Source organism: Motacilla alba, chromosome Z (assembly GCF_015832195.1).
Source record: "Motacilla alba alba isolate MOTALB_02 chromosome Z, Motacilla_alba_V1.0_pri, whole genome shotgun sequence".
Classification (NCBI taxonomy): Eukaryota; Metazoa; Chordata; class Aves; order Passeriformes; family Motacillidae; genus Motacilla; species Motacilla alba.
Genome location: NC_052046.1, coordinates 7,927,076 through 7,951,618, shown reverse-complemented (window position 1 = coordinate 7,951,618; position 24,543 = coordinate 7,927,076). Strand labels below are relative to the sequence as shown.

At 43.5% G+C, this 24,543-nt stretch overlaps 2 protein-coding genes across 5 annotated transcripts in view; one reads left to right on the top strand and one right to left on the bottom strand.

Annotated features, from left to right (window-relative positions):
- The window catches only part of UBAP1 (ubiquitin associated protein 1), a 35,663-nt gene extending 19,178 nt beyond the window's left edge, over positions 1 to 16,485 (bottom strand). For 2 of the 4 annotated variants that reach the window (XM_038124190.1, XM_038124194.1), the window contains exon 1: positions 16,336 to 16,485. The gene's annotated coding sequence lies outside the window, so the exon portion shown is untranslated. Of the gene's footprint in view, positions 1 to 15,870; positions 16,046 to 16,308 lie in introns of all 4 variants that reach the window. The other 2 variants (XM_038124191.1, XM_038124193.1) reach the window with 2 other exon arrangements.
- A 3,190-nt stretch (positions 16,486 to 19,675) lies between these two features.
- Positions 19,676 to 24,543, top strand: part of DCAF12 (DDB1 and CUL4 associated factor 12) — a 28,957-nt gene continuing 24,089 nt past the window's right edge. Inside the window, exons 1-2 of the mRNA XM_038125405.1 lie at positions 19,676 to 19,906; positions 20,969 to 21,223. Coding sequence (XP_037981333.1) covers positions 19,826 to 19,906; positions 20,969 to 21,223 — 336 coding nt within the window. The 5' untranslated portion in view covers positions 19,676 to 19,825. The remainder of the gene's footprint in view (positions 19,907 to 20,968; positions 21,224 to 24,543) is intronic.

Below are 24,543 nucleotides of genomic sequence, written 5' to 3'. Positions count from 1 at the left end.
CAGCTCTACCACTGTTTCCTTTGGTCTCCAGACTCCGGAACAAGATGCTGAAGGGCATTGGTGGTAACAGCACATGGTGTCATGGATTTTGGCCTGATAACTTACTGCACATTGTTAACTGACAGAGGACAAAAAAAACCTTTTTCTACACCTTCCCTGCTCTAGAGGAAAGTTAGTTGCATAGTACTACAGGGTGCTCTTACAGCCACCTACAAGCTCTCTTTTATAAATGTAGACCTCCTCAGCTTCACTCCCTCATTCCTGGTTCTGGACAATTCTCCATGGAGAAGATCAAGGTTGCAAGTACCTAAAAGTTAGAACTGAAGCAACCTGATGCGAACTCTTCTTTACCTATCTGCATCATTTTTTACCTAGTAACACTGAGGCAGTAGGTCAGGACTCATAAAACCAGCCAGTCAGAGTAACACAGCATAGCAAGAACCCAGGATAAGGGCAGAGGACCTCAGAACAATCCTGACAGAAGGGGAGGGAGGACAGGGAAACAACCACAACAACAAACACCACCACAAAGATGCAGAAACAGAAGTGTCAAGGCAAAACCGATGACAGCGACAACTGGCACAGAAAGGTGATGAGCTGGAATGGCTTGAAGGGACAGAGGTGACCAAAGCAATTCACTGGGCACACCATCACTAAACCTGAATGGCATTCAGTTGTGCTGCCAGACAAGGAGAACACAGAAAAGCATGACTTGGTGCAAGAAGGCAATGCCAAAGGGAGAGTATCATCAGTAGAACAGTATTGCCGTGGGTCTTCAGGGCAGTCAGGACTTGGTGAAGGGAAGGAGAGATCTTGACTCTATTTCAGAAGGCTGGTTTATTATATTATGATATATATTTCATTAAAAAGACCACACAATAATTATACTACAAAGAATAGAGAGAAAAATTCATCAGAAGGCGAGACAGGAATAGAAAAGAATAAATAACAAAGTTTTGTGACTCCCAGAGAGTCCGAGAGCTGCTGCCTCCTCCACTGGTCACCAAGTAGAAACATCCCACACTGACCAATCGAGGAAGCACCTGCTGCATTACACAGCAGCAGATAACAAATTGTTTACACTTGAAGCTGAGGCCCTCTCAGCTTCTCAAGAGAAGAAAATCCTAGCAAAGGGATTTTCACAAAATATCACAACCACAGAACAGAACAAAAAAATTATTACAAAGAGTAACTCATGAAGAGCTTCTGGGAAGTTGGGGTGGTTTTTTGCTATTATTTCAATGTTTCTTCTACTTTCCCTTGAGTTTATATCTTCATTCCTTTTCTTCTGAAGGAGTTCTGACTAGACAAGTTTAAAGTATCCTACCACTAATGATACCTGGAATTGCTTTATTCATGATAACTTAAACCAATTTAACCATTTGGGAATAAGAACTGGACTCTTGCTACTATATTCCTGAGTATAGGGTGCAAACATGTCTACATTCCAGACCATGTGTATCTTCTGAAGTAATTTCCACCTAAAATTCAGATAAATGAAAAATGAATAACTTACGGGTGACAGAAAATTTGAAAATGTTTCAAGTTATCAACCATAATCAAATCAGCACATCTATGATTTTCAGAAATAGAGACCTTGTAAAAGACCTGATCTTGCAATTTCCATTTCACCTGCTAATACACATTGTGTAGTCTACACACTACTAAGGATGCACCATTCAGTCTGAAAACTACAAAAACAAAAGGCTGAAAAAGTAAAAAAAAATTCCTGCCTTTGTTACTTTAATGAACTACTGATTTTACAGTAAAGAAAAAAGCAAAAATCACTTTGTTTCAAGAGCCTGATTTCTAATGATCACAGGTGTTCAGAATTTAGACAGTGTTTTCGTATTTAACCATAGCTACTTGTTTCAATGCAAGTGAAGGGCTATAACCAACATCAGGCTTCTGTATATATAGCTTCAAACAGCAAAAACAGAAGTCAACAGTGCGTGTTGGTAAGACCAAACAAGAGTTCTCATCAAAGCTTCCCGTCTATGCAAGTGTTCCACCACTGCTACACAGCTCAGATCTCTTATGAACTCTCTCAGCAAAAAGTTGGTAAGTTCACTACAGTACAAAACAGATTTCATGTTTTTACTGCAGTATCCAAAGACATGACATCACCCCAAAACCTGCAGCAATTGCTCCTGCTTTGTACCTCTAAAAGTTCTGTAAACAAGAGCACATGGAGGTACTCCCCTTGCAATGAAGGACAATGATGCTGAGCCACTGATAAGAGATCTCTGGATAAAGCTGTAAAACTACATGTGAGGTACTGCAACTACATGCCCACAACACTCCCCCTGGCTCCCCCACCAAAAAAATAACCCAAATCAAGCAAAACAACAATAAAAAACCAAGCAAAAACTAAAGCAAAAAACCCCCAAGACCCCCAAACCAAAAACCCACAAAAAGAAAGAAGAAAAACCATCTCTTCTCACCACAAACCCAAAAAAAGAAAGAAGAAAAACCATCTCTTCTCATCAGTCCTAACAGAAAAGTAACTTCTAACTTGATCTACAGTAATTCCTCCTAAGTGCTACCACAATCCAGGATATAAATTAAATTTCTTGGTCAATTTTAAGATGGACAAAAACAAACCAAACCCTCCTTGAAGACAACACTCTTATACAGTTGCTATCCAACTTTCAAGGAACACCAGTTAAAACAAAATAATTTCTTCATCTTATAGGATACAAATACAAGCGATCATCATCCTACATTTAACCATTCAGAGTAGGGTTTACACAGACAAAAGGGGGCTTGAGGGAGGAAAGTGTGAGGTCTCCCTGCTGCATACAAATCCCATGGATCAACAGTCCAAGCAGCTGTGATGAGAGACCTAAATCTGAAGAGCAGCCTACATCAAACTAATGCAGTTTGTCATTACTAGTGCAATGACTGAGGAGCAGAGGGACAGGAACAAATAAAATGGTCCTTTCTAAAGCATTTTTCAAATATGTGAGCAGGAAGAAAAGGGAGAAAAGACCCTGAGGAATATGACTGTGTGCAGATCACAGTACTGTGTTACAAGACAACACTAGCAATGGTCACAACATCCATTATGGAGTTTTTCATAGGGATGTTCGATTGCATCTTCCTAGCAGTGATAAACATCAGGAGATATTGATTCTTCAAACTGTGCCACTGCTAAACGTGACATAGTGGGTAATCAGCCTTTTGCTCCAGGACCTCTCTGCTGGGAACTTCCACACGCCCTCAGAGAGGCATGGCATCTCTCTGTCATTCCATATGGATTTATGGCACTGACATCCGACACCTGCAGTTCCAGTTACCTCATGTCCCACTTTGTTCATTAAAGACACTGGACTTGTTACAAGCATGAACTGGTTGGCTGGTTAAGGATTTAAGGCCCATAAGTGGTAACAGACAGCTCCATTCCTCTAAGATCCTGACTGTGTTTGAAACGTAAGGTAATTTGCCATACACTTCACCCAGAAATCAGGGACAACCCTACAATGGCTGTGCAAATGAAGCACACTAATATATACCAAATTTTTAGTCACTTTGTGACTTATCAGTCATACAGGTTTCCAAACAGTTGGAGTTCATACACCATACAAACCTCTGGAAATACAAGTTCCACAGGCAACAGCACAAGGAAACAGAAAAGTAATTACAGGCAGCCCTGTGGTCAAAGCTGATCAGGGCAAGCTTCTCCTTTAGCCAGACACTGACATGCCAAACAACAGCATGGAAAATACACCTATCACATTGTGAGGAATGTGTCAAAATTCATGAGAAAATAAAATAATATGATGAGTATAATATAGTTATAGATGTGAAAAATAATAGAATAAGTTAAGAGTAGCTATAAAAGATTAAGAGTCTGTTTTTATCTCAGGAGACTTGTCCAGGCAAGTCCCCAAAAAGCTAAGGGAAGCAGCTCACAGGGGTTGGGAACCCTGCTGTCATACACATACCACACACAGCATGACTACATTTACATGTGAAGGAGGGGAAGCACAGGATTTCAGAAATTTTAACTAAGTAAAGAGTCAGCCATTAGTGGCACACCTGGCTACAGATAGCCAGGGGAGATAACATATCCGATGGTAATCCATTCAGACCTGTGGTCTGTTTCTGGGAAATCCCTTAACATGCAAAGGACTACCAGTAAGGGACTGTTTAACTTGTGTATCTTCCCCAACTCGGGTTTTGTGTATTGCAAGGGTTTTGTGTATTGCAATCGGGGCTCTCAAGCTCTGTCTAGCAGGAGACAAGAAGCCGATGAATTATTCCCGAGACATCGAGAGCTGGACCCTCTTCCATCTGACAGCTTTATTCTGAGACCGGAGAAGCTTTTGAGACTCACTTGATTAAGAAAAGGACAAAGGACATCATGGCCTGTGGCAGAAAAAGAGTATAAGAACTGGACTCGGACCCAACCATGGGGTGCCACTACCACTCTGACGCATACAGGGGCTCAGAGCTGTGTGTGTGTGTCACCCAGAGCCTAGTCCCGAGCTAGACTCTGTATGATCAATTCGTGGCTGACCCAGATTTTGTCACTCGAATACGAAATAAATTTTATACTTTGATATTTCATCATAATTTGGCTCTCGCAAATTATTAATTCGATTTAATTGGCAATTAATAACATTTAACTGTGGCAGCAAATGGGTAACCTTTTTAAAAAGGACTCTTTCCAGAAAACTCAATCCTGTCACAAGAGAAAACCACCTGTAACAAACATCTAAGGCTGGACTGATTTCCAGACTCGGGAAACTTGGGCAGTAGCGCAGGTTCTGTTCATCTAAGAGCAGATGTGGACTTCAGAGTGCAGTTCAGTGATTTTTACCCAAATTATTTAAAGATCACATAAACAAAACAGCTGAGAGAAAATATATGTGTTTTCTTTTGGTTTTTTTTGCTTCAAAGTCAGCTTCACTAATCTACAAACTACAGTATCACTGAGAAAAAGAATGGTAAACTAGAAATAGAGGACTAACTTCCCCTCCCTGAGGCACAAAAGGAGCAAGACAGAAATTAGAGAGAGAAAAATATGAATGTGCCATGTAATTCCTACATTCTAGGAAAAAATTGAAAAAGATGACCCAGGACTCATACCAGCAATGAGGACTGCAATAATCTCAATGAAGTAATGAAACAAATGCCAATTTGATGAGCAGAGCAACTGTTTTTAACTGTTGTTTTCCTATATCTAAAGTTTGGATAGCAAACACCTACCAGTTTTGAGAGTTTGAAACTATCAGATGGTAAGCATCTGGTAACTATCAACAAATGTAGCTACTTCAGCTTAATTAGCATAAGATTTCATACTACTACAAAAGAGTCAATTTTTTATAAGCCATCTTAGCACTAGCCAGAGCCAGGAATGTGCATTAACTTTCCTCATTAATTACAGCACTTTAGAAGAAAGCTAATATTTCAATACAACCCTTCTTGAGAGAGACTGTTGATTGCTAGTTTCAACAACAAAATAGCCCACTTACTGTTCTTTTGGTAACGATGCATGGAAAAGCAGTGGAATATCCTGTACATTTAGAATGTATGCCTGCAACCCAGAATATCATAAACTAATTAAAATGCTGCTCTATTTGTTGCAGTGGTACTTCAATATGTAACAAGCTGATTCTGAAGTACTTGAGTATTATTAATATTTCAGACTTGTCCCAGTTATGAATGAGACCTAGACAGACACTCTCAAAATGCACGACAGAGTAAAACAGCTTTTAATCCATTAATCACAACATACTATTTTTAATTCAAAAATAATGGAATCTCTGCAGTTTCAAGCTTTTTGTTCTTATACTCTTTAACAGAAGGAGGTAACTGGTAGCTGATCTGGTATTACTTAGAAATAAATTCAACTCTGTTGACCATACCAGGACCTACTCCCAATACTAGCATGAAAACTCAAACTATTTTGGTACATAAAGCAATTTATATTCATTCAATTTCAATATTTATTTATTAACCACAGCATAATTCATTTAAATACATTACAACAATTAAATGGCTATGTAAAAACTCCATTCCAAAGAAAGTTGTAAAGTTGTCATCTCTTCCTTATTAAAGCTCAGAAGAGAAATTATAACATTTGTTGATAATTATGGTTTTGGTTATAAACTTGGTAAAATATTAACACTTATGGAATTTACTTAACGAAGCAGGCCAAAAAAAAAATCTATCAAGAAATGCAGTTGGCCAAAGTTTTTAAATGGAAAAATAAAATCTGTCAGCAGGTGAAACATCACTTGCAATTTCATGTACTGGATCTCAGCCAAGATATGCTCCTCTTGCACTGTACAAGAATAATGAGAACAGTGTTATACTACTATAGATGCATCAATTTTCCCATTTATACTTAGGTCACATGCACTACCCACTCTTACCACACATTTAACATTTTCCCAGCAAAATTCACGTGGTACTGATGGAAAAAATAACCTGTTACATTAACTATTCCACCTCCAAACAACCCTGCCTGTCCTGCAGCAAGTAGGCTGAAACATTGATATTCAGCACCGGAACCACTGTTTCAGGCCCTGATTGCACACTCAGCCCAAGCAGTTTCAACACACATCAGGCCAACAACAGCCTTTTCCCATTCCTGAAAGGATCTCTCCCATCATGTGGTTAAAACTGTTAAGCTATTTCTGCCATCTGATGTCCCTGTTTCACATTGACACATCTTATTTCTCTCAACTAAAAGAGCCACATTCTAAGAATATAAATTCCCTGCAAACTCACTTGATTCAATCATGGAACATTTCAGTTTGGAACAGATGTTCAAAGATCATCTAGTCCACACACTCTGTACAGGAAAGGGTATCTCTTCTTCAATCAGATTGCTCAAAGCCCCATCCAACCTGTCCTGGAACAGCTCCATGGATGAGTTATCCACAGCTTCCCAGGGCAACCTGTTAAGTTCCTCACCACCTTCATTTCTTCCTTACATTCAATCTCAATCTTCCATCTCCTCAGTTTCATCTTTCAGTGTTGCCATTTTCCAGGAAACATCCCAATTCACCACAAATTAATCTTTCCCCAAATACACACTTTGAGATGTGTGGAAGGAAAAGTCCTAAACACTTCATACTCCTGAAGCAACTAAGAGCCGGCCATAGGACACCTGGAAAAGTGTAATCTCCAAAACATTCATTTGTGAAGGGACAATATAAGCTCATTGTGTCTGGTCGCTGCTGCTATCAGGGCAATCCCAAAATTGTGTTAGAAAGTCCTTGTTCTAACCAGGCTGTCCAAGAAGGAGTCAGAGGTTTTTGGCTGTTGTTCTCAAGGTTGTTTATTAATTGTTATCGAGAACATTTTCTGTCTGGCCTGCCGCGATCTGTTCAGCAGGTCACGCTGCCCGCCCAAGAGGCTGGTGTTGTCTTTTATACTATAAGCTACGTATTTGATATTTACTATTATGTTCCAATACCTATCACCTATGTTAGATAATGACTTTCTACTTTAGACTAATCTGAAAGTGCCAACATTACCCAAATCACAGAGGCTAGGAAGAAGGAGAAAGGACATGGCCCTGACTCCTCCATCTTGGAGCCTCAGACCCCCCATGTACAAAGTCCCAAACCCCCATGTACAAAATCTTAAAATTTTTCCCTTCACCCTATGATCATTACTACTGTGTTATCTAAACCTTTGTGACATTTAATTCTTCATATAAAGTTGGTAACTGGTTCCATGGATAAACTCAAAGCCACAGAGGTCTTTGGCTGCATGCCAGGGTCTCCGACCCCCCTGGCCAGGCCTCGGATCATGAAGGAATGTCAGAGAGACGTCCTGGGTTCTGACAGCTCATAGCATCTTAAATCTCACTGATTTTCAAAACATACCTCGCTAGACTTGGTTTGCCTTTGCCTTGACAGTGCTGTTGTGAGAAACCTGAATTGCATCCTAGGTGCCACAGGTGTGACATTCTTCACAAGCTTATTTGACTTTTTCTGGGGTTTATGCATTTCTCCAATGCATCATTACTAGTACCATCTTATCTTTCAATGTCATCTCATTTTGTCCTTAATTCGTGTGTCACTCTCGTTTAGCCAACAGGCATCTGTCTTCTTCTAACCCATCTTATCAAGACTGAGGCAAGAAAACAAGCATAGATAGACCCAGATATCACATGCCACGTTTTGTGGCACTGAAGGATGAAACTAAAAGACCAGGATGAAAACAAACTCTTATCACTGCTCATGAATACTCACTTCAGCTACTGTCATATGCTTGCTGAGCTGAGGCCTCATCAGGAACATACTCCTTACCTAACCAACTCAACAGAACAAAGGAGTCAAACTGAAATTCAAAAACGCTATCAAGCAAGTGAAAAGATGGTCCCATTGCAGTAATGCCTAAATACCAATCTTCTTTCATCTCCAGGCATAGTAACAGCCAATCCTGCTTTCAAGCCTTCCCACTCAGTCCAAACAGGACTGAACGACTGCATTAAAAAGATGAACTAGATAGGAAACACTATGGGTAGATAGCACCAAATTAAATTTCACTACCAGAAATAATGTTTTCAAATGAAAAAAATTCACTTGTTTTAATTAACAAAGAACTAGTGCACAACAGCATTAAGAGCAGGAAATGGATTTAAAATTAAGAGTAATTTCTTAATTATTTCTTGTAATGGCTTGTAAACTTTGGAGTGGCTGGAACTGGTATAAAGATGATGTTCTGCCCTTTAAAAACACATAGTAACAGAAGCATCATAACCAGCTATCAAAAAAATAAATGCTCTCTATATGAAAACAGCAGCAGACACTTGAACAGCTCAGCAAACCAGCAGTACCCACACTGAGTATACTGCTGAAACAATTAATTTGGAACACAGAAGGTTGCCTTGAGCAAGCTTGTCTAGTGTAGAAAAATAAAAAATTGCTTCTGAACAGTGAAGTGAAACTGAGATTGCCCTCAGCTATAGTGGATCCATTACAAAACAAGAGCATGATAAGTAAAGGAATTGCTTGTTGTGTTTTATATCAGAAAACTTCATGGGCCCACACTACCTGAGGGTCGCATACTCAGTCCCGAGCACAAACATCTTTCTTGCAATCTCTTCATTTCGTACTTCTCAAATAGCAAATGCCCCTCTATTAGGGGCTGCTTAAATTGAAATATGGTTCAGCCTGTAATCCAACTACTAATTGAAAAATCAGGAATGGAAGCCATAAGCAAGAAGGAAAACCAAAGAGAGACTGTGCATCTGTAAACATGGTTTACTCCGTGTGTGCAGCTGCAACAGCTGAGGTTACTAACAGTGAAGATAGACAGCCCCACCCTCCAAGAGGGAAAGCAGAGCAACTACTCAGTCCTTGAGATGTACTTTTCAAAGATGCTCCAGCTGGTACACTCACATACTGCTTCAGAAAGCCTTTCTGTACCACAGGTGTCATTCCTCCCTCCCTGCCACATTCACACAAGGTACTTTGTAGATCCCCAAGCTTCATAAAATAATCTCCTCACCCACCTACCTTAATTCCTGCTGTCTCCATTTAAAATGAGCTTTAGGATTTAAATTTCCTCACTTAAAACAAACTGAAGGAGTGTACCTTCCCACTGTGTAAGACAAGAAGTCTGCCCTCCCAGCACTGCAACCCTACTTGCAAACCCTACCAATGTTTGGGCAGGAAAGTTTAAGGAGCAGCATAAAAGTCTACACTTAGAGAGTGAACTTTCTATCAAAAATGCACAGAGCAAAATCCACAGAATTGCAAGGTAGTAGGAGAGACAGACAGACACATGCACACATTTACAAACCTTCCAACAGTAAGGGCATATGGATACTGAATTTCCAGTGCTCAAGTGGAATGGAAAATAGAAAAGAAACCAAAAACAAGGAAAGACACTGCTTTCAGATGAAATCTAGATACCTACAGGATATTTGTAATGCCAGGAATTACACTCTTCTCATTCATTTTCTTTCCCCTGAAGGCAAAGTAGTTTTGCTGACATTCCCTTTTACCACACAGCTCTTATAAGAGGCTCCAGAATACCTGGCAAGGCACTTAACCAGCAGACAAACTGTCCCTGCGTTGCAGATGAGAAATAAAGCACAAAGCTGAAGCAGTTTGCTCGCAGTCATCCAGCTCAGCCAGCAGCAAAGTCAGAACATAACCTGTGTTTCCCAAATCCCAAACCTACAGCTACCCCAGGAGTCTCAGGGCAGACTCTCAAGTTTGGAACAGTATCTATTCCCTACCAAATTACTCCTATTCAGTCTTTTTCATCTCATTATAAAAGTGCCAAGGACGCACTTCAGATTTGAATATGAAGTTTGGTGTAGTCCAAACTTAAAAATAAAGTTACTACTTCCAATTAATTTAAGTCTGTAATTTTGTTACATGCTATATAGCCTGTCTCACTTAGTAGTACAAACTTTCCGCCGGCACATCACAAAGTTCTTCAGCAGATCCAGTAATGAATGCAAGTCCCAGAACACTTAAAGCAATGAATAACTAAACAGAAATGGCTCATTTTATGTGCAAAAAGAAACCTTCAGAGATGCATTAGCTTAATTTTCTCAGGACATTTTGACAGATCTGACTCAGCTTCAGCAATCTAGCCTTACTCAATTTTATAACTAGAGCACAGTACGTTGCTGGATGAAACTGCCCCATAACCACAAAAGTCATCCCACAGAGTCTCCTCTCCAAACATTTAAGGCTGGCAAGAACACAGGGCAGCTGACAGCACAGAAACCTCTCTCAATGGATCACCATAATAACCATGACATGGCAATAAGATGATTTTTTTTTTTGAGAAGCAAAGTGGCAGTACTGTGGGCTGACAATTCCTCCTCTGACCTACCAGATTTGCTACTGTCACCTGAGAATCAGTCCCAGCCTGCTCCTCTCATAACCCATATGTCTGATTCAATCCAGCTTACTTTAGGAAATTAATCCAGGGCTGCCTAACAACAGAACATGAATATCACATTCAGATTCCTGCAAGAACATCAAATTACAGGAGAAATTTGCTTCTAATGAAGACTGGCATAAAATGCATACACAGCTTCTCTACCGGCATGAAGGGAAAGTGAGAAATCCTTTCCATTACTTGGTAGAACTGATTTATCCAGAGTACACCAGATCCCCTGCACTAAACATGGTTACAGATCAAGTGTTCATCTCCAATATTGTAACACATACAGAACACCCCCAGAGACAGGCAGACTTTCAGAACTGTACAATAACTGCATATGCAATATGTATGAACAGGGTGACATAACTGTGTCACAAAAACAGCCATCACGGCCATTTTGCCAACAGAGTTCCCAGAGTCCACCTCCAACATCAAAAGCAGCTCAGATCACCTCACCATTCGTGCCAAAACAACTTCTTCACCTTTGCCTTCCTTCATTTATTTTTCATCTTATAATACAACTGTGGATTCTTTAAAGTATATTTATTAAGGCTTTTCCAGTTTAAGACCTTCACAGAGAGGAGATTACAGACCATAACAATATTACTTTTATATTTACTATTGAATTCCATAGCTCTCCCTTTGCATACAAATTCAGAAATGTTCAAAAGTGTTAGTTAAAAGCAACAAGCCATCTTACTGTCTCTTCTTGGATTTTCTTTGCAAAAGAGACATTAAATTACTAAGCACTTGCTTCCAGGTAAGTAAACAGAAAAAATGTATTAGGCTCCCTCCCACAAGCAAGAATAAAGCCTCTAACTACAGGTACTTTCCCCCCCCACTTTAATAAGGAATATAAAGGTACTTGCTGGAAACAGTTCTTTTGTATATTGTTACAAACACGGCAAGCAAAATGAAACTCAATAATCCTTCACCTGTTTTCTAACAAGAAGTCCAACAGACTGTCAACAAACTGCTTGTGGTGACATAATACTTAATTAAAAGATTAAGAACACATTCTTTTCTCAGAGGCTATGCCACATAAAGCTTTTCTGGCCTTTTTCATCAAACACAGCTTTATTCCAGATGATTAATAGTGATTTTATTCAAGAGTCCCTTCCCTGCTCCATAGGCCTACTATATTTCTACGTCAAATTATGACACAGTAGTATGCAAGGACACCACATGATGGTATTAGTCATTAGGGTGGAACCCAGAGTGGTTTTGCTATATCACAGAAGGAAACACTTAAAAGTTTAAACAAGAACTTTGGGGAGTGTTAATAAACTAGGAATCTAGTTTTATTTTAGCACTCACAATTGATGAGGTGTACCAAATTGAACACACAAGCACTTCCCTGTGTCTGAATTAGGCACAGGGCTAAAACATGACACAGCACAACTGGTAACAGGCACACCTTTGAAACACCTTTCTAAAATCAGGGAATAAATCTCATCAGTCATTTCAGTCACATTTCTGCTAGCCTAGAGATGACAAATGGTACAAGCACAAACATATGCATAAGGAAGGGGCTTAAAAATAAAATCTTTCACATAATCTAGTAGATAGTTACCAAAAATGCTGAGCTCCAGTAACACAGACCAGACAAGACCTCACAGCTCTTCACTACTACTTTCCCCTATACCAACCAGCAACAGCTAAATACATTAATTGTACTCATATGCAGATCATCCTCCAGATGAAGAACTGACTGCATCTTGGATAGGACTCCCCTTCTTCTGATTTAAAATGTTACTCTTGTGTAAGAGCTTCTGACACAAAATGCAGCTGAGATAATACAAGCTCAGTCAGTTACAAACTGTAATACTACCTAATGCAGCATGGCATTTTGAACCAATCTGCTTTCCTTCTAGAAGGGAAGATTTAAGTCTAAATTAGAGCAATGATACTGTGGTCCCCTTCTGATATAATTCCGTATATTCTGTTTCAACTACATTGCAAGCTTAAGAGATTCTGGAAGGACCTTGTAGCTATCAAAAATTTAAAAAATACAAACCAAAGCAAGTCTGGGCATACAGTCAGTTCTTTAAAAGTTTCCCATCCATAGGAAAGACAGCATTTCATAACATTCAAGAAAAAAAGCCTTTGCATGAAAGGATTTTGAATAAATCTAAAGACTTGAGAGAGGGAAAGCTCCCAGTGCTCAGGTTCTGATGGAGACCTCAGCGCAAGACTACACTGACTGCAAAAGGTCATTAGGGACGCAGAACATGAGCTTACTCAAACCAAGTCAGAGGGTCAAAGCATTAAGCAACGCACTTGCATACCAGAGAGGATTACCTACCTAAGCAGTTAACACACAACAACTGTGAGCTCAGGCTTGTATCGATCAACTGCACTAATCCCAAGGGTCGATTGCAGAGCGGTGTGTGCTGCAAGATCAATAGCCTTGCCTTCCCACTTACCAGCGTAAGCACACACACAATGCAGGGATGAGAAACCAGCCTGCGATGCATCCTAGAAGACCTACTTTTTCAAACAAGAAAACTATTTATAAATTGTAAACAACCCTTCTTTGCCTTTCCTTCAAAGAACTGTTTTCACAAACAGCTTCAGACCTTTCCAATTATGGCTCCACTAGATCTTCCTTACGCTGACATTGATCTGAATGGCACTTATCAATTTTAACTAGAGAATCATACCTTTAGGTAGAGATCCCTGTAAAATGACAGCTGAAACTCTGGAATTCATGATTGAAGAGACTGGGAGTGATTATGCTAGACAAAACACCAGAGAAGGTTGGAAAGAAGTTCTATGTAATAAGGAAAACTAAATTTCTCACAGATCAATTTATCAAAATGTTCAACCCAGCATCAACTGTAAAATGCAGGAATGGACTGCTGTTAAAAACTCATGATGCAGAGACTGGATATGGACAACAATTATCAATTAACTACATTGGGCAACCAAATTATCAATCCCTGGAGTTTGTGAAAGCAACAAGAGACCATAAGCTTACACAAATTAAAAAGGAGGATGAGTAAGGTGACACCTTGTGTGTCATTACAGCACTTCTGCCCCCAGCACCAGCCAAAACAGCTCCAGCTGTCACAGTGAGACAGATGAGGCTGGATCAGTCCAGAAACCTGACTCCATTCTGTCAGTTACAGGTTTTTGTATCGAGGATAACAAAACATCATGTGAATAACGGAGAGAGATGGAGCTCTTCCACGTGTTTTTGATGATTTTGCACCATTACGATTTTTCTATCCATCAACATAAACTATACAGTAGATCTCCCAGATGACCAGTATACTTCCTCTTTCAATATTCTGAAAAATTAAGTTCTCTTCATTAAAGAAAATCTAACACCTATTGATTCACATATGTTAAATCTGACAGCTTTTTGGTTTTCCCTTTAAAGTTTCATGTCCGTTTCTTTCAGCTCACACTTGAATAGCACTTCAGTAGCAGCAACTTCTTTCCTGCTCCTTTATGCCATAGGGTATGCACAGGAAAAAAACCAACAAAAAAAACCAAAAAAACCAAAAGGAGATATCAAACGTGCAGGCCAAGTACAGGTGGCGAGGCAAGGAAAGAACCATCACTTTCAGGTTTTTTTCTGAGACTAAACCCAAAAACTTGCATAAGCCGCTTAAAAATTACATACTTTTTTGTTTCCCTGCCCTTAGAATTAAGGTTTTTGCCTAAAAGGTTTAAGCCACCCAGTGGCAACGGTAACCTCAAGAACCACTGGCACTTCTGAATTGCTGCTCTGTGTGCACAGGAAACTGAAGTCATTGAGCAGCAGTTCTGCGCGGTGCTGTAACCCAACACCACCCCCCACACGCCTCAAATGCTGCTGCCACGGGCAGCACCTCGGCCCACCCCACCGCCCGTGCCTGCTGCACAGCTACACAGATTTTCTTGTGGAGAAAAGGGAAGCAGGCCAAAAGAGGTTTTCCCCAGTCTTGCCTGAAAAATGCCAGGAAATCAGCTGTTGCAGGAGCGCCTGCACAGGGGCAGAAGGTCCCATGCTCCAAGGCTGATAAGGGAAGGTGATGAAGAGGTCTGGCTAACTGCAGCACTTCCTCTTTTTCCTCAACACCCTGGATCAGAGCTGGAGTAGGAATAAGATCGCCCTCACCAAGCTCCCAGGAAAACCTCTTAGTCCCTTAACAGGCTGTGGGATGCAGCAAGCCTTCCATCAGCAGCACAGCCACTGAAGTTACATCATCAAGCACAACCCAGCTGCCCCTTAGTTTGGCAACACTTGGAACTTGCCAAAGTGAGTCACGTAGGAATATCGACCTCAAAGCGCTTAAACCCAACACGAATTCATTTTACTGGGTCTGGGATGGCAGCTATATCAGTTCCACAGCCAAGTCCCAGAGTCCATCTGCTTATCTCCACTTAACGAGACATCAGTGTCGTAACATATCTACATGATGAGGTTTTTTTCACTTGTTTGGATTTTTTAATGACGTGAGGAATAAAAACAGTTAACAAGACAGCTATTCATTTTCATCTATTGTCATTTCTTTTACAAATTAAAAGAAAAAAACAAACAAACCAAAAACCCAGAATAAATTTATCCCTTTAATAGGATAAATTTTGAGCTATGAAAACACAGCCTTTGAATTATACTAAATATAAATAAATAAATAAATGCACTGATTGTCTTACTTTTAGTAAGCACTGAGCTAAAGGGATCACAAAGCATTATCAGGAAGTTGAAACAACTGAAATATTCTTACTCCAATGTACACATCTATGGGATGTTTGCATCCCATACTCTGAGAAAGATGTAGTCAAAAGCAGAATAGCTAACCGGAAAAGATCCAGAAATTGGTAATCAGCATAAAAAGAGAAGTGTAGGGCTATAACCCACGAAATAAAGATCTTTAGCCTACAAGGAGATGCAGCCAAAGAGTGAATACTCCGTGATTTAGGAGAACTCTTAAGTCACAATTAGTATAGGGAAGATGAGCACCGTGATTTGCACAGCACAAGAGGCAGAAATTAACAAGTTACCTGAAGACGCACTCGACACACACCACGCCCCCAAAGAAAATCAGACGTTTGTTTTGGTTCTCCACCGATTTAGTTACAGCGAGGAAGCACTTCCGAACATCACGGACACCAGCAGCCTATTGGGATTTCAACAGCCACCGAGCAAACTCATCAAGGGCAAACTCATCAGGGGTTACTAGGCAGAAAGACATTCCCTTAACTCCGGCGGTCCCGGAAACTGCTGGAAAGCAGGAGCCCGTAGGACAGGAGCGTCACCCCGCCCTGCTCCGCGAGTCCAGCCCCGGGCCGAGTGCCGGCACCGCACAGCGGCTGTACCGAGCGGGAGCGGAGGGTCTCTGTCCCCGGCGAAGAAGAAGGGGCGCGGTCCGTCCCCCCGCCCGGTACTCGCGGCCCCCGCCCGTACCTGCGGCGCCCCAGCCTCGCTGCCCTACGCACTACTTGCGTGCCCCCAGTGTAGCCCGGTACCTGCGGCCCTCGGCCCCGCTGTGCCGCCGTCCCGCGGTCACCGCCCGCCGTCCCTACGGGCCCCGCTCGGCGCCGCCGGACCCGGGCGACGCCATCTTGTCTGGGCCCCGCCGGCGGGATGGCGTCACACGGTGGCGTCACCAGCGCCCGCCGGGCCAATCGGGAGCGGTGGGTGGTGACGTCACCGTAACGGGAGGGGCGTGGCGAAGGCACGCCTCCCCTGGGGGCGGGGCCGGGCCAAGGCGTGTCCGTGTGTCGTCCGTGTCCGTGTGTCGTCCGTGTCCGTGTGTCGTCCGTGTCCGTGGCCCCGTTCCTGTCGCTGTCGCCAGCCTTTGCCAGTCTCTGACCCTGTCCCTGTCCCATCCCTGCCCCTGTTCCATCCCCTTACCAGCCGCTGTCCGTGTTGCATCCCTTACTCTGCTCTGTTCCGTCGCTGTCCCAGCCTCTGTCTCTGCCCTTGTCCCTGCCCGTGCCTGTTCCATCCCCGCCCTGTCCTGTCCCCTCCCTGCTCCTGCCCCTACCCCTGCCCCTATCCCTATCCCTATCCCTATCCCTATCCCTATCCCTATCCCTATCCCTATCCCTGTCCCTTTACCTGCCCCTGCCCCATTCCCTGTGCCATCTCTGTCCCTGCCCTTGTCTCTGTCACTGTCCCTTTACCTGCTCCAGTCTCTGCTTCTATTCCCAGCTCCTGCCCTGCCCTCCAGCGCCTCCTGCCCCTCTCCCAGCTGTGTGTCATGCCAGGGCTCCCCAAGGGTCTGGATGAAGGGGGTGAGTGGGACACAGAGAGGCTATTTCATCCCACACTCTTCAGCTCCTTCCATCATCTGCCACGGCCGCCTTACCCTCCCCAGGGGCTCAGGGGGCATTCTTGCTGTGTTTTCAGCCCTTTGAGCAGTCCTTGTTCCCAAATGGAGGGGTTTTGTCCAACATGGATAGTGGAGTTGTGTATGTGAGGGTGGATGTGGAGAGGGGAGTTAATCATGACCAAAAACGGCCAAACGGGAATTACTGCTTGAGAGGAAGCTGGAAAGCCTGAGGGGTTCTTTTCTGATTTCTTTTTCAGTTTGGCTTCTCACAGCACCCTTGTCTTTGGGGTTGGTTGGATGAAAACACAGAATAAAAGTCATAAAACCACTGTTGTATCAGGACAATGTATACTGATTCCATGTGACTTGAGGCACCATCAGGTATCTGGTGGTCAGAAGCTGGCTTTTTCTTAAAGCCAGTCTGCATGTCACATGTTTTCCTTGTTTCTCTGCTCAGCAATACCACTGGCAAGCAGTGATTGCTGGGTTTGGATCATATGAAGCTTTGCCTCTGAAATCACAGAAATAGAGTGTATGAGGCATGTGGACATCAGAAACAGCACTCATCCTTCCACAGGATCTCAAAGGGGTACAACAAAATGCAAATACATACCAATGTTATCTCTTTAATTCCCCAGCAGTTAGTGATTTCCCAGGTGGAATGTGTAGGAAAATGTGGGAAATTCAGGACTCCTGGACAACTAACCAATATGATTAAGCAGAAGCCGTTTATTGTTTACACTACAAATGTATTTATAGATTCTACAAACTACTAAGCACACACTTCTTGATTTCTGCCCTTGTCTTGTTTACTTGTTTTCTGTCTGCTCTTCTCAGAGTGTGACTGGTTACAGTCCAGGTGTTTCACAGTCGTGTTATCTAGTTTTTGTGGTCTTGTTATTCTGTTTCTCAGCCTCTTCTTTCTTAACTCAGCACTGTTTATGTTTCAGTAGCCTTGATGAATTCCCGAGGCTTTGATAACAAACCTAGAAGCAGGCTGGCTGGTGCACACCATGGCCTAACCCTTGCACATGAACTGCAACAGGAAAATTACTGGGGGTAAAATTGGAGAAAAACGTGGATTTACTTTCACATTCCAGCAGAAGTTATAACAGTACAGAAAACAGAGGGTGAAGCACAGTTACGACTGCCTGGGTGGGATGTGGTCAGCATGCTCCACTTCCCACACACAATCCATGCTCAAGGGGACTGAAGAGAGCTGGAGCCGAGAGGAGACACCGGGGCCAGGCTCTGTTGAAATCCTGGCAAGAGGGGGAACTCAGTGGTGCAGATAAACTGTATAGCAGCTGAAAAACAAGGGGGAAAAGGAGATGCCTTGCTGCTGAACCAGCTTCTGTGGCGAGGTCACAAATGCCCCCTCCATCCCAGAGGATGTGTCAGGTGTGACACTGACATTACCCACCTCCGAGGTACTACCAGCCTGCACTGGACATGATGCATGACTAGAGTTACTCTAGTGAAAATAGAGTAACTAGCGCAAAACCAGTATAAAAGTAAGTTAAAAATGGGGATAAGTTAGGGAAGGTTCCACTGTAACTTCTGGGATTGACTGGCTGATCAAGCAGAACCTGTCAGAACTGTACTCTGTGTATGGTGATTGTTTGTCACAATTGCTCTGAATGTGTTTTTGCAGCCAGATCCTATCACCAGCAATCTTTGCACCTTAACCTGTCACAGTTTTATTGCATTAATAAAATGTAACACAATCCATTACAATAATAAAAGGTTACTGTTCTGTAAACTGTCCTTCAAGGTGTGAGTCCTTCAAGATCATTACCAGCGTGTGAAATACTGGAGTGTGCAGCCCCGGGAGAGGGCCTCACATGCTTTTGGTGTGCATTCTTGGATCTTTCCTGGGGTGCCAAGAGACCAGCTAAAAGTGTAGAAACCCTCAAAGGGGTTTTTGTGTTTCCATGTGACTCTGAGAAAGTCAGCTGAACTACCTTCTGATCCAGTGGACTATTCAGTGAGGAGTTGGACATTAGGAAGAATTACTTCACAGAATGGGTGATTAGACTTTGGGAATGAGCTGCTCAGGGAGGTGTAGGAGTTACCGTTCTGGAGATCTTTAGGGAAAGACTGGACATGGCACTCACTGCCATGAGGTCTGGTTGACAGGGTGGTGTTCACTCATAGGTTGGACTGGGTGACCGTAGAGGTCTTTTCCAACCTAACAGATTCTCTGATTCTGTCCCCATAGTGGCACCTGACAAAATGGTCGGCCACAAGTGTCTCGGCTTTCCTGGGGCGCGGACAGTCTGATCAAACACGAAGGGTTTGGGAAAATCTCCGTTTCCTGGGAGGGACTCCCGAGCCCGCACCCTGTACTGAGCCCGCCTCGCCGCTAGGGGGCGCCACACCCTCACCACGCGGGCTCTGCTGCCATGGCAACGGCAGAGGGGGCGGGACCAGCTTGCCCTCTGGTTGCTAGGCAACGGGGTACCCTGGCGGGGCGGAACCGCTGCCGCAAAGCTGCCTCGTGACTGTCGTAAAAAGATAAAAAAAACCGAAACCCCGTGGTGTTGTAAAATGCCGTGAGGCGCGGCCGGCGGGGCCTGAGGGACAGAGCCCGGGCCCGGTCCCGCTCCATATGCCCCGAACCGCTCCGTCCCGCTCCATGTGGGGCCGCTCCTCGTCCACTTCCTCCTCATCCTTCTACTATGGCCCGGAAAACAGTTAGCAGGAAGAGGAAAGCGGCGGCAGCTGCCGCCGCGGGGACCGGGGGACTCCAGGGGGAGCAGGTAAGGGGTGAGGTGGGGGGTAGGGGAGAAGCGCTGGTTCCCGGTGGTGGGAAGGGAGGGAAGCGCTGGTTCCCGGTGGTGGGAAGGGAGAGAAGCGCTGGTTCCCGGTGGTGGGAAGGGAGGGAAGCGCTGGTTCCCGGGGCGCGGCGGACGTGCCGGTCCGCGGGAGGAAGGGGGTGACCCTGTCCGAGGGATGGGGAAGGAAGGTGTCCTGGGGCTCCTGAGGAGGGGCAGCCGCGGTGCCGGTGGTAGCCAGGGATGAGGAGCCCCCGGTCTCGGTGTCACCTGGGGAGGGACAGCCCCGGTCCTGGTGTCACCCCAAGGGGGGCAGCCCGCAAATCCCAGGGTCACCCCAAGAGGGGCAGCCCGCAAATCCCAGGGTCACTGGGGAGGAGGAGCCCCTGGTCCCAGGGTCACTGGGGAGGAGGAGCCCCTGGTCCCAGGGTCACTGGGGAGGAGGAGCCCCTGGTCCCAGGGTCAGCGGGGAGGAGGAGCCCCTGGTCCCAGGGTCAGCGGGGAGGAGGAGCCCCTGGTCCCAGGGTCAGCGGGGAGGAGGAGCCCCTGGTCCCAGGGTCAGCGCCCCCCTGCGTGCCCGCGCCCCGGGGCTCGCGGTGCCCCGTTGGGCTCGGCCGTTGTTCGGTCGCTGCCGCGTAGCGACGATGGCTGGATGGCTCTGGCCCGGCCGGAGGAGGCCGAGCGCCGCGGTCGGTATCGGGGAGTCACCTGGGTGTCACCCCTGCGCCTGCCAAGCTGAGGGGGAGGGCTGTGTGCGCTGCCCCTCTCCCGTTCCAAGCGCTCCGCTTCTTCCCGTGAGCGTTTGGCGTACCAACGGTGCCGAACCGCCACCGACTGTCGTTATATTATCGTCGTGTTACTCCTTTAGCCGATATTTATGTTTAATTTTACGCTGCTAAAGGCTCTATCGTCATTCCCGAGTTAATTTCCATGCGCGGTGTTCCAAAGGCTTCAGGGTTTCGTCGGGAATATCGTTGACTTTGAAAGGGTGGTGCTTTAAAGTTTGTTTTAGTTGCTTTATCCAGTGTCTAACTTTATTATCCACAGTACGGGTGGGATCACTCTGTTCACAAAAGGAAAAGGCTCCCGCCGGTGAAAAGATCTCTAGTGTACTACGTGAAAGGGAGAGAGGTCCGGATGCAGAATGAGTCCAGCTACCACCGCTTGTTGCATGGATACGCAGCCCAGCAGCTCCCCAGCCTCCTGAAGGAGAGGGAATTTCACCTCGGAACACTCAATAAAGTGTTTGCTTCCCAGTGGCTAAACCACCGACAAGTGGTGTGCGGGACAAAATGCAACACGGTGAGTGCCGCCTCTCGCTGTTTTGTTTCTCTTCCCTCTGTTAATTATTCCACCCTCAAATGATGCTTATCATAATCAAAGTGTGTGGATGACCAGGGAAAGCATTAGGAATTAGGAGTGGAGTCAAAATCGCGCCCGTTTAACTTTGGATGAAAGCAATGCTTAAGGATGATCTGTTCTCATCTGAATCTGTGGCGCTGTAAGCCTGAGCGAGGCACCTCTGGAAGCATCGGTGTGATGTTACAGGGCGATTTACACCTGGCTGCGGGGTGAAGACCAACAGTGGGATTGGATCTTTCCTTTTGCCCTGCAGATGAGAAGCTAATGGACAGATATTAGCGTCTCTAATGGTGGCTGTCAGTGCTTGGCCAAACTTGCTGCTAGGGTTCCTTTTTTCTGTTGTCCTCAATCTTACACAGTTTGGTTTTACATACGGTTCTGTGCTGATGGCACTTAAAAGTTGTTCTAAAACTGTGGTTAAACTCCAGGTATTTGTCAGAGCAGCCAGAAATGTTCTGAGCTTAAAAAAAAAATAAATTCAGATCTTAAGTGTTGCTTGTTGATTTTATAATTCTTCACTCTAAAACTATTTCCAGTGTTTTTCCAGTGTTTGAATAACTTCTCTAATGTATGTATCTTTACATGCTTCTACAAAACTGAGAACTCCTCAGGTTCTTGAAGTGATGCTTTGAAACATTTCAGGGGAAAATTAAAATGGTGTCCTGTGGGATTAGTAAATGGAGGAGATCAAATTTCATAAGTAATATTCACCACCAGAGTTAGTAGCGCAAATTCATTGGCTGAGGTTGCAATTCCATGCAAGGAGTTGTGATGGAATTAGTGCAAAATCCTAAATTGCAGGTTATTGGTGCCACAGAAGGGAATCGAGGGTGACAAGGATGAATGCACAGATGTAGCAGCTCTTAAATCTCAGAGCGTATCGGTTGGTGCAATTGCTTCTTTGCCTCAAGACCTTTCTGTGCCAAAGCCGTGCTCAGTGGTCTGACCAGCAAGGGTCAGTGGGCTGTTTTTTTCCATTTCTGATGAAACATTCTGAGATGTTCTGTTATTATTCACAGTTGCACAGGGGGAGGCTTTTATGCAGTAGCTCTTAAGAAGCAGGGCCGAACAGTATAAACAAAGCAATCTTTTAACAGCAATAAGCTCAAAATAGAATCTCTGCCTACTTTCTCCACATATGTTCATCTCCTCAGCCAGTCAGCAGCCAGCACTGGTTGTGGTTGTAGACCGGCTTAGGGGAGACAAACTCCTGCTGAAACACAAGCTCCCAAAAATCTTGCTTACTCTAGTGAGATGGCTGTGTGTTTTATAGAGTTGCCACGATTTTGCTGTGTTCTGTAACTTTTGTAGCTCGGGTGTATCTGCAGCAAAGATAAATGGGCAAGTGGTTTGTTAACGCAACCTTGCAGAAAATTGTTTGGAACCAAACAATCATGAAGCTGAAGAGGGATTCAGTAGTATTGTTGTTCCCTTTGCACATGCTGCAACCAAGGGTGTCCACAACCAGATTTAGAGACAGACCTCTTCTGTCATTGAGCAAAATAGAGTGATTGCAAAAAAAGTCCCTGAAGCATTGTGAAAGATCATATATGAATTATGACTGCTGTAATAGCTGTACCTTGTTTACGTTGTGCTCACGTTTGAAAAGGTAAAGCATTAAACTCTACACTCTAATTACGAGATTTTTCTCTCTCATCTCCTGAGTGAGTGACCTACTAAAGAAAATGCCTTTGCTGATTCTCATATGCTGAAGTTGTGGTATTCCAGTTGGGAGTAATTGAAAACACGGTGGTTGACTTCAGCGAGGTTTGCTGCATTGGAGTTGCACTTAATTAAAGTTAATGCAAGAGAAAAATATAAACTATAGCAGTTATTTTCATCAGGGCTTGACTGTGCCACTGAGTGCTTTTAGCATTTAATTTATAAATTACCCTTCACTGTGCAGTGCCAGGTGGATTCACTGTTCTTAATGACAAAACAAAAATACGCTCTTGTCATAGAGGAGGAAGTTTGGGTTCAGTCACTTGGCAGTACTAGTTACTATAAAAATACTGTAGAGAATATGGAGTTTTCTGTCAATTACTCTTTTTCTGATGAAGATTATAATTTGTTCAATTATATGGAGTAACTTTTCATCTTTAAAACTATTCCAGGGAGTGAAATAACTTTATTCTTCTCCAGTGGATCATGGTGCTCATAGTTGAGCAGCTGTAAATCAAATATTTCAGATATTTGTGTTCTGTAAAGGTGCATGCTTTTTCTGGTTGATTTAAAATTATGGGAACTATTGCAAGCATTCAAGCACCTAAAATTTCAAATGAAATCACCCAGACTTTTCACCTGGGCTTTGCAGAGCCAGGATTCCTGTTTGCAGGAATTTCCTAGACCTTGCATGCAATGGGCTCCTTAATTCAAATGAATGAGCAGGGAACTTCGGAGGGGTGCAGACACTTAGGGTGTGTTCTGATAGGTATCTAAATTACCAAAAACTGATGCTGTAAAGATATATAGAAGAAACTGTCTCAGAAGAAGATACAGTCTGTAATCTGCAGTCTTCTGTTCAGGCTTCATAGAGAAACTCATGCGACGTAGGTAGGGGACAGGCTTATGGCAGACGAAAACATAGAACACAAGGTCCTTGTATTTTGGTTTTGGGTTTTTTTTTCTCTCCTCTTTACTATTTCAGAAAATTATGAAGAATAAAGTAGTGTCTAAAAAGTAGTTTTTGTAGTAATTTTTCAGATTCTTTTGCTCTGTTAGTTCCGTGTACATGTTCAAGATATAATCCTTTCACTAACTGCAAAGTTAAAGATGAAAAACTGTAAGAGCTGTAACTCATTGCCTAAATACAAGAAGCTAATTAGTTTTCAGTTGCTTGAGAATATATTTGCTTGGAATCTAGTTTGGTTTTTTTTTTCTTTTTCCAGGCAAGCCCTATAGATGTATTTGTGTTTAAAAACTTTCTTTCTGAATGCTTTGTCCTGATTTCTGAGGCAGCTTTTCCAAGGCATACTTGGGTTGGTTACTGAATGCTGGCTGAAACCTCTTCTCTCTTCAGCAGATTGCTGTGTTGCCTTGGCTGCCCTGCTGTAGATCACCAGCTCTCATTACCTATTAGAGACTTTAAACTTGTTTCAAGAGTCCTATGTCTGTTCTGTGCATCTCATACAATTACAGCCTCGTCTTGCAGTCCTGGGATTGTGGTGAGAGGACAATGGGAAGTTTCTTCTCTGTCTGTGAATATAAACTGTCTATGAGGAAAATTATTTCCCCTTGCTTTGCAAGTTAATGTGTCTTCT